At 34.0% G+C, this 15303-nt stretch overlaps 2 protein-coding genes across 3 annotated transcripts; one reads left to right on the forward strand and one right to left on the reverse strand.

Annotated features, from left to right (window-relative positions):
• Nucleotides 1-2641: 2641 nt before the first annotated feature.
• LOC116778967 (sodium-coupled monocarboxylate transporter 1-like) lies at nt 2642-8315 on the forward strand. Of its 2 annotated transcripts, XM_032673079.2 has the most exons (14): nt 2654-3182; nt 3462-3621; nt 3709-3774; nt 3854-3905; nt 4913-4980; nt 5082-5236; nt 5408-5548; nt 5619-5727; nt 6487-6596; nt 6710-6852; nt 7010-7137; nt 7378-7544; nt 7623-7848; nt 8201-8315. In XM_032673079.2, the coding sequence occupies exons 1-14, from the start codon at nt 2989-2991 to the stop codon at nt 8267-8269; spliced, it is 1788 nt and encodes a 595-aa protein (XP_032528970.2). In that variant the 5' UTR covers nt 2654-2988; the 3' UTR covers nt 8270-8315. The 2 variants fall into 2 exon arrangements, with proteins under 2 accessions (XP_061385924.1, XP_032528970.2); XM_061529940.1 differs by lacking the exon at nt 8201-8315 and having other exon boundaries at nt 2642-3182; nt 7628-7771.
• A 1857-nt stretch (nt 8316-10172) lies between these two features.
• Nucleotides 10173-12003, reverse strand: LOC133320853 (pancreatic triacylglycerol lipase-like). The gene is made up of 5 exons (XM_061529807.1): nt 11863-12003; nt 11564-11750; nt 10821-11215; nt 10402-10735; nt 10173-10304 (listed from the first exon to the last, which is right to left on the reverse strand). Exons 1-5 carry the CDS (start codon nt 11897-11899, stop codon nt 10259-10261), a joined length of 999 nt encoding a protein of 332 aa, XP_061385791.1. The 5' UTR covers nt 11900-12003; the 3' UTR covers nt 10173-10258.
• Between the last annotated feature and the right edge of the window lie 3300 nt (nt 12004-15303).

Raw genomic sequence — 15303 nt, forward strand, 5'->3', positions numbered from 1 at the left:
CCGTTTCGGTGATAAATACCGGCAGCGGCGCCAGGCGAACGGGGCGTGGGGGGAGCGGGGTAGGTGCGGTGGGGAAGAAGGGGCTCATCGCTGAGTGCGCGACCCGAACGCGGGCAGATGCGTGAGGGCAGATGTCGTTGACGGTTGTGTCCGTTTTGCGAATTTTCAAGGCACTAGCGATTTGATAAGAACGTATGGTCGCCTACTTTAAGTAATATAGGCCTAAGGTTAGTTATTGCCAGGTTTCTTTTTGGTTAGGAGTTACACGTACAAAAAGATACTTCATTTTTACGAATTACTTCATTGATAATTCAATTACTATATAGATAGGTTATTTACCGTTAATTATAACAAATTATATAAATAGGTTAATTATAACGAATTACTTCATTGATAATTGAATTACTATATAGATAGGTTAATTAAATAGGCAAGGATTGCATTAAAGTACAATCATAACAATAACTACCGTACTGTATTTTTTGGAAGTATAGAAACAACACGTACTTAAGAATTATGCCGCGAAAGCGTAAATCTAATCTTTCCCAAAGCTCTAATAAAGCTCGAACTATGAAAGTAGCTAGACTTAACGAGACGTTTCCACAAGCCGAACTGCGAAGGCTTAAACAAGCAGAGCGTGAGGCAGCTCAAAGAGCTGCTGAGACACCAGAGCAGTCCCAAGATAGACGTCGACAGCATGCTGAGTATCTAGCATCTCAACGGGCTGCAGAGACACCCGAACAGTCTCAAGCTCGACGTCAACAGAACGCTGAATATCTGGCATCTCAACGGGCTTCTGAGACACTCGAACAGTCCCAGGATCGACGTCGACAGCATGCTGAGTATCTAGCATCTCAACGGGCTGCGGAGACACCCGAAGTCCACGCGAACGAAGTCGCGGGCAAAAGCTAGTACAAGATAAGATTGAAATTAATAAACCTGACTTTTATTGTTTAACTCAACTAAACGATAATTATCAAAACAGTTTATTTTGGAATAGCTTCAGCCTCATTTAAATTTCAAATATTATTTATAATTGAAATGTACACTGTTTAAATTAAGCAATCGCTACTAATCATAATTAGATGTTTAGGATATCTTTTTAAAGACACGGTTGTTTGATGCAGAAATTTCAGTTTTCGTTAATATTGTTACTTTTTATTGTAATACAAAAATATTGTTGTTGGTTTCACAAAACTATGATTCAAATGAAACTTGTGGTTTTTGGATCGTAATCGTTTAACAGAATATATTAGTAAATTTATTCAATTCGGGGGATTAAAATAGTGTTTAATTTTTCCTGATAGTTGGAAAATAGGAGTGATAAACAAAAAAACAGGAATGGTAGACGAACTCTCAGTGTAGTATACCAAATTCATAATACTTAAATACATCAGACAATTTAAAAATTCAACGTATGGATATTTAAATCATTAATCCGACATTGCGGTGAACAGTAATGCCAAATGAAATAGATGACAAAAAATATATATAATGCTATTCAAGTTTTTCTAAAATAAATAAAATGTAAATGAATATGTGATACTGATTACAGTACCTTTTTTTTTTTAACGCAGTGAAAGGTTTCATACCTACTCCTCCGTCTCTTCCGTCTAGGGGAGACGGAAGATCTTATGTGGGATTCACAAGCCAGAAGGGCCTATGGTACCCACTAAAACACCATCGTTCACTCTCCTCACCGCCTGGTGGATCGACGTGGGAATCGTTCAAGGTATGCATCCGCGACGATCGGGCGGCAGGCCGCGAACGGCCACCTCCCCCCGAGGGCTCACTCAACGTGACAAGGAGCGTCCCCCCGCCTGGCGGGCTTGCTTAATCGCGAGAGGGTTAACCTCTTACCCCTCCCACCCAAGCCGACGCGGCCAGTCTCCAACCACCCACCGCCGAGCGCAAGCGTCCAACGGCAGACAGAGCGGAGACCGGCCATCAAACGACCCGGACCTCCGAAGAGGCCCTAGTTTTCGTTCACCGCATTCAGCGGCGAACGAAAACTAGGGACTAGAAAACTGATTGCACCGGTTACCCGGTGGGCGATGGGGTCGTCACGTCCCGACGCCAAACGCGGCAGCCGCGAACGGCCGCCTCCTCTATGGGCTGACCCTCAGCCCTGGACCAAGACCCCACAAGGAGGTCAAGGTCCTCCCCCCCCGTGACTGATTGCACCCGTTACCCGGTGGGCGATGGGGTCGTCACGTCCCGACGCCACTGATTACAGTACCTATTTGAAAGGGAGTGTTGTAATTGTATACGACTATACATATAAAATATTTGTTCACCGAAAAAACAGTTATAAGATTTTCCTTTCTTTGTAGTAACCCTTCTTTGGTACATAATATTCCCTTTTAAGTTTCTAATCTCGTATTCTTGTAACTGTAATTAAGATTTCATTCCATATCAAAATTTTGTTTTAATACGAGGATTGTTTATTAGGTAATATAAACAGTAAAAAAAATATGACCGCCAACCACTAAATGATGTTAGAGTACAAGAAGAAATTATGTAAAAACATAGAAGTCCTTAGAACAGGCAGAATAAAAAAGTTTTAAATAAATTATTGCTCAGCAAAAAATTATGAAGGTGATATTTTACATTTTTTTATATTTATAGCTTTTACCATAAGTGAGAACTGGCGAGTCGTTTATTATTATGTAACTAGTAGCTACTTATCTCAGTATTAAACTATTAAGACCATTTTTGAACAGAACACCTAGGTAGTAACATTTTAGAAAATTGTTTATTTCTTAAAAATACATTTTAAGTACTTTATAATAATTGTTATATAAAAAAAATATGTTTCAACTTGTGTCAATCCTCAGTACGGACCTGATACTTATTGGAGGGGCTCTCGCAACATCCTCTTTTAAATTGCGAGTTATCGTAATTGTTTCATTGTAACAGATTTAGATTCCATTTAAACTTCACGTGAGAGTACAGAGGCAAAGGTTGGACTAAAAGTTATATCCAAAAATGGAAGGAAAAATTTTAGACCAAATGCAAAGTTTCTCCTGGGTCGATTATGTTGTTTTCGTGTTTATGTTAGCTATAAGTGGTTTGGTTGGAATCTATTGGGGATTTTTTAAAAAGCAGACAACACAGAACGATTATCTTCTCGGTGGCAGAAATATGAAAGTGATTCCAGTTGCTATGTCCTTAGTGGCCAGGTAGGATTTTATCTATTCATGTTTTATGATGACAAAAATATGTTGTTTTTGCGAAATCCTTGTAAAATGGCCTGGTTCGTTTAAGTTTTAAATTTTCTCGAATGTTATATTATTAAGAACACTAACTGCATTCAATAAGTACACATGTAAGTTTCTAATATTATTGCGATATAAATAAAACGTGAAAGACCTAAGAATTATAAAAATCTTATGAATAATAAAAAGACTAATTGTATTTTTTTAATATTACACGATGTATGCTAGATGTATTTTCGTTAGTTTCGTTTCCGGTATAACCTTACTCGGTTCTCCGACGGAGGTATATATGTATGGAACCCAGTATGCCTATATCATGGGTGGAATTTTTCTTATGACCATCGTCATGACTCAAGTATACCTACCAGTGTTTCATGAACTCAAGATCACTTCAAATTACGAGGTAAAACTTAGATGATTTACACGGTAATTGTTAATTACTTTTTGGCCAAATATTTTATAATTCTGGTATTTTTTCCATATTTTTCAGTACCTTTCAATGAGATTTGATAATCGGGTTCGTTTGTTTGGGTCTATATTATTTGCCTTTACTTTGGTAAGTGCTAAGAAAAGAAAGTAAGAAAATTATAATAAAATTATATTTTTAGCTTGATATTATTGTCACAATGTTTTAGGTAGGTTGGTTACCGATTGTTATTTACGTCCCAGCACTGGCATTTAATCAAGGTATTTTTTTATAACACACCTTTGTGTTAGACATTTGTTTTTCAAATCTATGCTTTCTGTAAAAAAAAAATATTATTTCATAAAATTATGGTTTAGTAACCCTCATGTTAATGATATAACTAAACCTAACAATATTTTTGTCACATCTTTAGACACCATTACTTTACTTTCCACCTTTCTGATTTTCATTCGTTATTGAGGTAGATCTTTTGATAAATTTATACTTCTTTATTACTTTTGGTAGATACTTTCGATTAAATTTCAATTTATATTAAAAAGTTGACCATATCATTTTTATTATTGTTTTATTGCCGTTTAAATTATTCCCGAAATAAAATTGTTTGTGTATCTTTCCTCTAAATTGTTAATGCATTTGCATTGTTAATATCCTATAGGGCATTTTTCTTTCTGATGTTGTAAAGGAAGCAAGAATTTCTCGTTCGTCTTGGAAACTATTATATAATTAGTGTCATTAAAAAATCTTGAAGAATGTGATCTATTCTTACATTACACTTTATGTCATTAAAAGTCTTGAAAATTACTGGGAAATAATATGCGGTAAATCGAAATATCGTAATGGTACATGTACCTAATAGATACCGCACTACGTTAGAGCCGAATGATTTCTTGAAGGCTTTTCGTACATCTCATAACCTTTCAAAAACCTTGTATTTTTGGACCAAAGATCAGCATGCAATCAATTATCATCCCTCAAATTTCATTGCCATGTATTTAGCTGTAATTTGTCTGAATATATCCATATATTTAATTGGTTCTTATTTTGTATTCCTTAATTTTTGGACCTACATTTAGGAATTCTTATAACTTTTATACAAATACGAAGAACAAAAAAAAATCTATTTCTGTAAGTAATAATAAATCCCTTCTTTATTCTAGTTATGTGGGGAATGGAAATTGATAAATATTATTCTAAAAGATCATCGCTCTCTTTGTTAAGTAGAAATTATTTCTAAATAAATATTTATAATTATAATTATATGTTTCAGTCACAGGAGTAGACATACATGTTATAACACCTATTGTATGTTTGGTTTGCATTTTCTACACTAGTGCTGTAAGTATAATTTCTATGAGAGCTATTTTGTATTTAGGAAAATATTTTCTTATTAAGTGATCATAAATTTAATAACAAATTAAAAATTAATATACTCGTAGGGTGGTCTTCAAGCAGTTGTTTGGACGGATGTAATTCAGATAACAGCTATGGTTGGGGCCATGGCATTGGTGGCAGTTAAAGGAACAATTGATGTCGGCGGTGTGGGAGTTGTGTGGCAGCGAAATTTGGAGAGCGGAAGAATTGAGACACCGAAGTTAATAAATTGATGAAATCAAATGACACATGATATCAAACCAGATATTTTTAATTTACGTTTACTAAAATAAATGTAAACATTATAGTAACTGCATTTTGGAGAAGAATAGAGGATGATCCAAATGTTATCCTTTGTATGATTTTTCTAACAGAATTATCACAATTTTAGCTGGGATCTTCGACCAACAGCTCGACACACTATATGGAACTTGTTTATTGGAGGTTTCGTGTACTGGTTACAAGCGAATGCCGTCAACCAGACAATGGTGCAGCGATATTTAGCTTTACCAACCTTACGAGGTGCCAAATGGTAAACGGTCCTTTCATTAATGTACATTTTGTTCCAATATTGGTTAATAAAATTAATATTTTTGTTATAGGGCAGTTTTCCTATTCTGCATTGGGATTTCAACTCTCTATTGCTTCTGTTTATATTGTGGTCTTCTGATTTACGCCCGTTTCCACGACTGCGATCCGTTACAAACAAAAGTAATGGAATAGACATATTTATTGGAAAAAAAGTTATAACATACAGCAGTCTCATATACTCTGAGTTTTCTCCTTAAGTATTTTGTCTAGAGTGGCTGGATTACTTAAGAAAGAATTAATTATAATAAGGATTAATTAAATTTTATTATGGTTGTCAACTTGTCCGGAACGATAGTAATAATATGGTACAAATACTTAAACTAATAAACAACTTTTGCAGTTGATCCAAAAATGAGGTTGAAGAGTCTACATACTAGTCTACAATCTATATATTTTGAAGTACGGTTGTAATTCTGTACATAGTATACTTTCTTGAATAGAGTTCTAATAGAAAACTATTCAAGATGAAATATCGTACGCCAAGAGCCGTATGGCTTTAAACAATGGATATGTTCCTGATAGTGTTGATAAATTTATCATTCTATATTTAATATTTTTATAAAAATAATAATTTAATTATAGCAACTTCGAGATTGCTTTTATGTTAAACATATATTTGTACAAATTTAATATGGTCTCGGTATAGAATCGGTTTGAATATTTCCTTTTAGCAGTCCGTCTATTAAGTTAAAGGTTGTTAGGGAAAAAACCTTGATTTTTACTGGAATATCAACGTCTTATGTCATGCTTTAAATAAAATGTACAATGCTCTTACACTGACAATGTGGAACAGTAATGCCATCAACTCGTAATTACGTGTTTCCATTCCAAGATAGTTATTTGCCTTTGTTGTAGTTAATTTAATAATATTTGTCATAGTTAGCAAAGGCGAAAGATCAATTATTACCGTTGTTAGTGATGGACGTTCTTGGAGACATTCCTGGATTGGCTGGAGTTTTTGTAGCCGGAATATTTAGTGCTGCATTGAGGTACATTGTATGTTTTATTATTGGTTATTGTACTTAACATTTGAATTAGATGAAATGTCCGTTACGTGCTTAAAAACGATTTGATTTTAATATTAATAATATGTTTTTTTTAGTTCCTTGTCAACTAGTTTAAACTCGATGTCGGCCGTGGTCTTGGAAGACTTTTATAAGCCATTTTTTAAGAAGCGTCTCTCCGAGAGACAAACAAATTTTCTTCTGAAAGGAGTTGTAATAGTTTTGGGAATTCTCTGTTTGGGTAAATATTTTTGGTATGAAGAGTAGAATATAAAAATATTAACGTTATTTTCAGATGTTTCCCTGTTGGACACTTTAGCTTTTTTACGCGACCCAAATAATTTTGTTAATTTAATGTTAGATTTCTAAAAAATATAAATATTTATGATTTTTATTAGCACTTGTGTTTATCGTCGAAAAAATGGGAACGGTGTTGCAACTCACGATGACTTTAGAAGCAATAACTATGGGCCCACAACTTGGCGTCTTTACTATGGGGATTCTCATTCCTTTTGTTGACGCTACGGTAAAAAACACATATCTGTCTCTTATTTAGTTAATAGAAAATTTTATTAAACTTTATCATTAACAATCAAGGTCACAATCAAAGCTAATATGCAATAGTAAGGAATAAATTAATATTATTCATTTATCAAAAATATTCACCTTCATTCACATTATCTAAATTAATAAACTTGAAGTTAAATGAAACACTACCTTTATGACACGTCATAAATTTCTTATGTAGATATTACATTTTATTTAGGGTGCTTTAGTGGGAGGAATTACTGGTGTTGCGGGGATGGCATGGTGGTGTCTGTCAGCCCAAATGGCTATAGCAAGGGGATATATATCGCATCCACATAAACCGCTTACCACAGAGGGCTGTTCCTACAATTTTACTCACGTTGAAACGTTTATTACCGAAAGCCGGTTCGTATTACAATAATCTTTTTGACAAAACCTGATAAGCTGTCTTAAATTTATAATTTACGGACGAAGTTTTTTCAGACCAGAAGTTAATGCACTCCTCCACGTATCTTATATGTGGTATACTCTGGCTGGTAGCCTGACAACTATTTTTGTTGGAGTTATCGCATCCAAGATAAATAGTCTTCTTGGAAAAGTGTATATACCTCCCACTCCTAAGCTACTAGCTCCACAAATTCGAAGATTTTTAAACAACCCCCCACAACCTGCTGATGAACTATATATCCGAGCCTTTGAATATAATAAGGTAGAAATTAATAATAATTTCAAAAGTTTATTTTATATTTTTTTTAGTGAGTGTATCGTATTATGCTAGGGTATCCCCACAAAAAATTACGAAGAAGGAACATTGTTTTTTAAGTATCTTGAAATTTTAAGTACCAGCTATAGTTTTTGAATTTGATAGTTACAGTACCTAGAAAGTTATATTGAATATATATTACCTAATATAAAAGTAGTATGATATGCTTGTTACCTTCTAGTGTAGAGAATTTTTGTATGCTCATTGAATCTATTTGTTGGTGAATATTTTTTTTTTTTTTTGAAATAGTGTAGTGATGTGACTATTATATTTGTTGTATTTATTTTTATTATTACAGGACAGTCCACAACTAAATTCAACAGCAGTCAACATGAAACCTATAACTGAATCTGAAGAAAGGAGTTGAAGAATTTTGAATAAATTCAAGATTATTATAATAAATTTCATTGTAATTCGTAGTTTTATTTGCTTGATTATATATACATATTTCGTACGTAATTATCTTTTACTGTAGATTGCTTTGATATCAAATACTTCGGCTTCACACATACATATTTAAATATACATACATAAAACCCATAAATTTCTGTGATTACTTTATTGATTAAATATAAATATTTATTTTAATTTCTTGATAATTATAAATTGATTCCTACTTTTAAAATTCATAGCATATTCCTAGAACCTACTTCGTAAGTAATCCTTTTAGGTTCTTTTCAAATATGGTTAGATAGAGAGAGGAGCTTGGACGGCGGAGGGGAGCTTGGGGACTTGGCATGGTGCAGAGAGAGAGGTACGAATTGAGAGGTGCAAAGCCATCCCAGACACCCCAGCCGCCGCAGGAAACTCTCCGGGCGTTGGAGATTGCCAGAAGATCTCCAGCCACCGTACGCGTGGGTTTGCGGACGGCGAGTAAGGGTTGCTCGCAACCCGATCAGAACCAAACCAGACCGTAGAGCATCAAGAGCCATCAGACCACCATAGATGGGGCCCTAGAGTCCATGTCAAGCCAGGTCACCGGTGCAAGAGCAACGATGCACCGCGGCCTGGCTTGAAACAAGAGAATGTACGGAGGTGGGGGTTTAGTCAGTAGGAGTCTGACACTCCTTACCCCAGCCAGGGCAAGAGGGGTCACTTGATGTTTTTTCCCTCAAAAAAAAAGCAGGAAGTTACGAATTATCTCTCAATAGATAATTCAATTTCAAAGCGTTTTGTTAAATGATAAACAGAATGTTTATCGATTCAATTAGATTGATTTAGGCGATAAGATTTACAATGATATTTTAATTTTTATGTTAGGTATATTTAATCATGTTATTTTATGCTAACATGAATAGATACGTATGTAATATTCTTCAAGCTGTTGTTTAACAAAAACCAAACGTTACATAACAGTCTGAATTTTGAGGAATTCTATATTCCTATAAAGGGAGAGAAATCATTTTAACATTAAAGGGTTACAAAACGAAGCTTGGGTCCAAAAGAATATAAATAAGGTTTCAGGTTAGTATGAATATGATGTTTTATTTAAGCTGTGCTATTTCTAACAACCAATTGGTTTTAAAAATTAATTCAGAAAAAAATATTATAATTTAATTAAAATATAAAATGCACTAAAGTGTGTAAGCATATACGTAATTCTCTTTAAACCATGTGCAGATGTTATACAAGGTAATTAAATCATACAACAATTTAACATTTTATCACATAAATAATATAAAGTGTTGAAAATAGTAATAATTTATAAATTCATTAAAAATTATTTATACGTAAGAGATACTGTTGTTTTATTTATTTTAAAATACATAATTAAATTATTTAATATCATCGCATTACTGAAATTTAAATATATAAAATATGCTTTACTTAGGTGAATTATATTATATGCTAATATTTAAATTTAACATATGTCAACAAAATTGACCCAAGCTTTGGGACTTGCGTTAAATACAATTAGTAGACTATCCAAGAATATTTAAATAGACACACAATACTCCAAAAATTTATTAACAATTTTCATAGTAGTAAGTGCACCAAAATAAAGTTACTGAATATCACTGAATTACTATTTTTCAATGGATTCTGAAAATAAGTCTTAGTTTGAAGGCAAAAAATACTTTTTGTGAATATCAATTAGGGACAGTAAACCTGCAGTTTAAATGAAACTTTTTTTTAAATAAAAAATTCTTCATACATTTAAAATGAAAAACTTTATCTAAAATAAAGAACATTTCGATATTGTGCACAAAAAAGGAGATTTTCATAAGAAAATAAAAGATTGTTAAATTTAATTAAAGACTATCGAGCAAGGTTTAAGGAAACCAAAAAAAAATCCTTGAATAAATGTAAATTTCTATTTCATTTTCACATTAATCATATGTCAATCTAGATCCATTCAGTAAGGATATTTGGCACCCGTGGCTAGAGCGTAGAGACCGGTACTATAGAAAAAAACAATATTATGACAAGATAATATATATACTTAACATGTTATTGAAAATAAATTAAAGAAAAAAATTCACTTTTTATAGTACTTACCCTCTTTTGGAAAGTTGGGAGGTGCCCATCACAAACGGGGAACCAGTACATTTGTTTCTTCGAGCCTCGTTTAAGTCTGCACACAAACGACCTTGTAAGTGGTTTGATCTGAGACTGGAAGCAAATAGTAATACGGCACGACTATGGGAGCAGGAATTTGTGAAACAGCCAGGCTGAAAACTCCTTCCTCCATTCGGGTAGAAATCAGCGTGGGAAATAGGATCAAAGATACCGAGAACACCACCATCTGTGTGAATGGACTCAACGTATGTGGCAGAGCTACGATTTAGTGCTTTAGCGTTACCACCCCACTGTGGTCCAGCTGGGTCTAAACCTGAGAGCGAATAAGAAAATAAAATCAAATATTTTTGAAATAAAATCATAACATGGAAAAAGTGTAATTCTGTTAGTTAAGTTACCTGTAACGCGCATAGGGCGGGAGGAAGCTGCGCGACCAGCATTGCCCATCACGTGAGCTCCCAAACTGTGGCCAACTAAATGAACATTATCCCAGTTGCCACCGGCTGTATCGAAAACAAAATCAAGAAATTGTGCTAACTGTACGCCCACGTCAGGGACGGCTCGCACTGCTAAGCTATAAAAATTCCTAGCAGTGGAACTCCAATCCAGAACAATAACATTAACATCAGCGTCATCAAGGAAAGCTTCTTTGAGTTGTTTCATCAACTCAGTTTTTCCGTTGTGCATCCAACCATGAGTAATAACTTTCGTTGGTCTATCATCCCGGTAGTTAGAATTGCGAATTGAGTTTACGTCTCCTTTAACAAGTGCTTGATAATCGTTGCGGTTTTGTCTAAAATGAGTAATATTATTTTTTTATACGTTATTATTATAACAACCTCAGTCATGTTCAGAATTGAGATAGAAACAAAAGAATTTGGAAGGATTTTAATTCGTGTATTTTATAAATTTATCAAAACAAACGCAATTTAAAATAGATCATGACATAATATATGTACATAAGTCCTTAACGCAAAGCAAGTCAGTGTAAATGTTCCATTTTAGAATCATTGATGTTACATTTTTAAAATATTTTTTTAATTCAATTGTAATTTTAATCTATAATTAAGATTTTCCGTTCAGTTTCAGCCAAAAACAAATATATTCGTATAAAAAAAAATATGCAAGTGTCTAAACTTACCTTGTATATAGAAAGTATTTGTTGTCCTTTCCCTTTCTACTTAGGAGAAAATCGACAGGAACGGGAGCGTGAAGATCTACGAGGAGAGGATTTCCTTCACCATCAGGCATCCAGATGTAACGGCTGACACCTTCCACGTAGTGACTGTTATCCCCTGGCACGACGGGGATAGTGCTGTCAGCACAAACTGTAAAAATACATTTTTAAATTAATATTTTCAACAACCATTTAAATTATTACATTAAGGTATACATGAACTAAAACTGAAAAACCAAAAAAACTAAAAGCATAATATTAACCTGCCACAAAAAAACTTATTGCGGCCAATATCTTCATTGTTTTATTCAAAGCAAAACTAATTGTCTGTGTAATATATTAGGAAAATTTATAGTTATAAATCAGATAAAGATAGATCGATACAGAATGAAAGACGTAAAGACTCTTTCAATCTGTATCGGAATTAAAAATTTGCAAAATATTATCATCGAATCTGTTCACAACAATCTTACAATAACAAGACAGTTAGATTTTGATCTTGATTATCTGTACAATTATCATGATTTTATTAGTAGAGGAATCTTTACAGAATTGATAAGATACGATATCGTTTCTGAAATAAAAAACCGATAATGTTTTGATTTCCGCTTGGGTGCTGTAAACCTACGACAACGTAATCCTTAATTATCTCTGTTGATCACTTCATGATTAGGTAACAAAGACGAGTAGCTTTCCTACTGTCATAAATATTAAATGTTTAATTAAATATTTGATGCCTTAAAACAACGGTTTCCATACTTATTTTGTCTAATGCCCACTTTGGACATTGTATTAATTATTTTTTAGCACCCCCATTTTGTTGCCTTTTGAAAAACCACTATAAATTCAAATTAAATTAACTAATTATTGTAAGCTTTATTAGGCTTCTATTTCTTTCTGGGATTTTTACTTACTCATACCATATTGATTGAATACATTTTATTGTAATTGTCTTAATATTTTACGAACCATACAAAGGTTTATAGATCAAAGATGCTATCGACTGTAGACTTTATAGTTTTACTAAAACATCTTAAATTCTCAGTAAGTTTTGCTTAGGAATTGTTACCAAAACATTAAAAGAAAACCTCAATTTTGTCCAATGGCCCAGTGTTTTACCACAGGATAATAATAATTAATTATATAATTATTAATTTGGCTAAAAATCATTTTCATATTAGAAAAAAAATATTATACGGCTTTAAGGATCTATGCAAAACTTATACCAATGGATGTTATCAAAGATTTAAAAAATCAAATGATATCACTTTTTAGTGTCATACTAATATTTTAAATCAAATATAAAATTTCATTTTTTTTGTCATAATAATCGAAAATCAATTTAAAAGTATTCGATAGCTTTTCTTAGAATGTCATTTTATGTCAGTCATATTTCTTATTATGCGTTTCGCTTGATGACCGAAGTCTTGGCCTCGTCTGGCCGCTAGATGTCGCTACTAACTGTCGGTAATGGATTTCCAACCACCAATCCAGTCATTTTCAGTCTGGCCCGTAATCTAGTTTTAAAATACAAGCCACCAGTTTCTTCATTATTGCATCTTTGATAGGGTTCCGTAGCCAAATGGTAAAAAACGGAACCCTTATGGATTCGTCATGTCTGTCTGTCCATCTGTCCGTCCGTCCGTCCGTATCTCATAGCCATTTATTTCCGAAACTGTTGGGCCTACATAGTTGAAACTTTGTAGGTTGATGTATTCAGGTAACTGCTATTCGAAATTTGAATAGAAATTAATAAATTTAAGAATTAAAAGGAAGTACTACATACATGGAACTGATTAAAAAAATGTTTTTTCTACCTAACCTATACGTAGTGAGTGTCTATGGCCTATCCATGGACACCCATTATGCTTTAAGAAAAACATTAAAGTTCTTAAAACTATTTTTCGTCAAAATCAATTGTTTGAAAGATAGACGCTTCTAAAGCGAAAAATGAGTGTCCTCCCTATCTAACTTTTAAAATAAGAGAGTGAGAAAACTAAAACAAAATATATACTGTAGATTTCAATGGAAACTTTAAACGAAAATTGGTTTGAACGAAATAGCATTATTAGTTTTTAACTAATAATGCATTTTCAAAAAACGCATATACAACTTTGTCGTTCATACAAACACTATGTAAAACCAAGTATTCTTTTTTTATAAAACATCAATGAAAGGTACAACGCACTACAATAACTTTTATATCATGAAATCTACTTGCTGCTACGGAACCCTTCATGGGCGAGTCCAACATGAACTTATTTAAATTTGTAAGACGAGCACTTGGTCGTTATAAAAAGGTTAAAGGTTATAATAATTGTTACGAGTTTTTAATTTTATTTAAATAAGCTTCGAAATACAAGTAAATATAAAATGAGTAGTCGGGAAGATATTGTGCCTAATGAAAAGTTCAAGTGAAGCTCTTCAGAGCTCTTCTATAGCTCTTCGAAATGTATTTTGGATCATAAGCAGCCACGAAGGCAACGCTAAAAGCCTGCCAGTCTGCAGGAATAATCTGACTAATTCTATTACTCCTTTACGTTTATTTTAAATGGTTTGCAGCGTTATTCAATGTATTTTTAGCCCAAAACAAGCAAGCAAACAAGCGATAAACTCTGCTTTATATATTCTGATTGATTGGTGTGCCTCTGGGCACATGGGTACATCAAAAATGGGCTGGCTCAGCCGGGAAAGTACCACCCTTTCACAGAAGGTCGGCGTGAAGTAGTCTTAAATGGCTGCGTTTCGTCCGATGAGTGAAGGAGTCGGTTGTCTTTTCCTTGTTCCCACCCTTACCTGTCATTTCCTTATTGCCACCCCTCCCTTTTCCTCAACACCTAAAGTTGGCAACCCATCCGCAACAGAGATGTTGCGGATGTTCATGGGCGTCGGTGACTACTGCCCACCAAGTAGGCCGGTTGCTCGTTTGCCACCATTCACATAAAAAAAAATATGTTGAAAGAAATTTAGAGTTTATTTCGATCTAAAGTCTTGGAGCCAGCACCTCTAACACCGTCCTTTATCTCCCCTCTATTCATAATATCGAAAACCGACGGAAAAACCCGAATATTTTTCAATCTATGAAACCCGAATATTTTTCAATCTATGAACTCAAAGGATTTAAATCTATTTCAAATTCACCAAATAGCAAATTTCTTTCAACGAGGACATTGGATGGTGTAGCTGGACTTAAGCCAAGCTTATTATCACTTGCCGATAAGAAAGCAACACAAAAGATTTATTCGGATCAGCTATCAAGGTCTTCTCTTGCAGATGACATGTCTGCCGTTTGGCCTAGCAGCAGCACCATCAGTTTTGGCCTTTGTGACGAACTGAGCGCAGAAATACTTCGCAAGAAAGGGTTGGGGTTACTAATTTATCTCGAAGATTACTTGAAGGCTCATCGGGACAAAGATATACTCACAACTCAGGCACAGGTCTTTATATGTTGTCGCGGTCTTGGTTGGTGGGTCAATACGGAAAAAGCAATAACGACACCAACCATATCTGTCGATTATTTGGGAGTGGTATGAGACACCAATTTCAACACAAAGCTCTTACCCACGGACAAAGTCCAACCAATTCGTAAAATATTGAGTGTCAGACTCGTGGCCGTTGCTTAGAACCTAAACTTTGCAACCTTTATCACCCATTGGGGAAGATGGCTTTGCCAGTAATTACAGTTACATAGCAACAAGTTTGGG

Source organism: Danaus plexippus, chromosome 6, assembly GCF_018135715.1.
Source record: "Danaus plexippus chromosome 6, MEX_DaPlex, whole genome shotgun sequence".
Taxonomy (NCBI): domain Eukaryota; kingdom Metazoa; phylum Arthropoda; class Insecta; order Lepidoptera; family Nymphalidae; genus Danaus; species Danaus plexippus.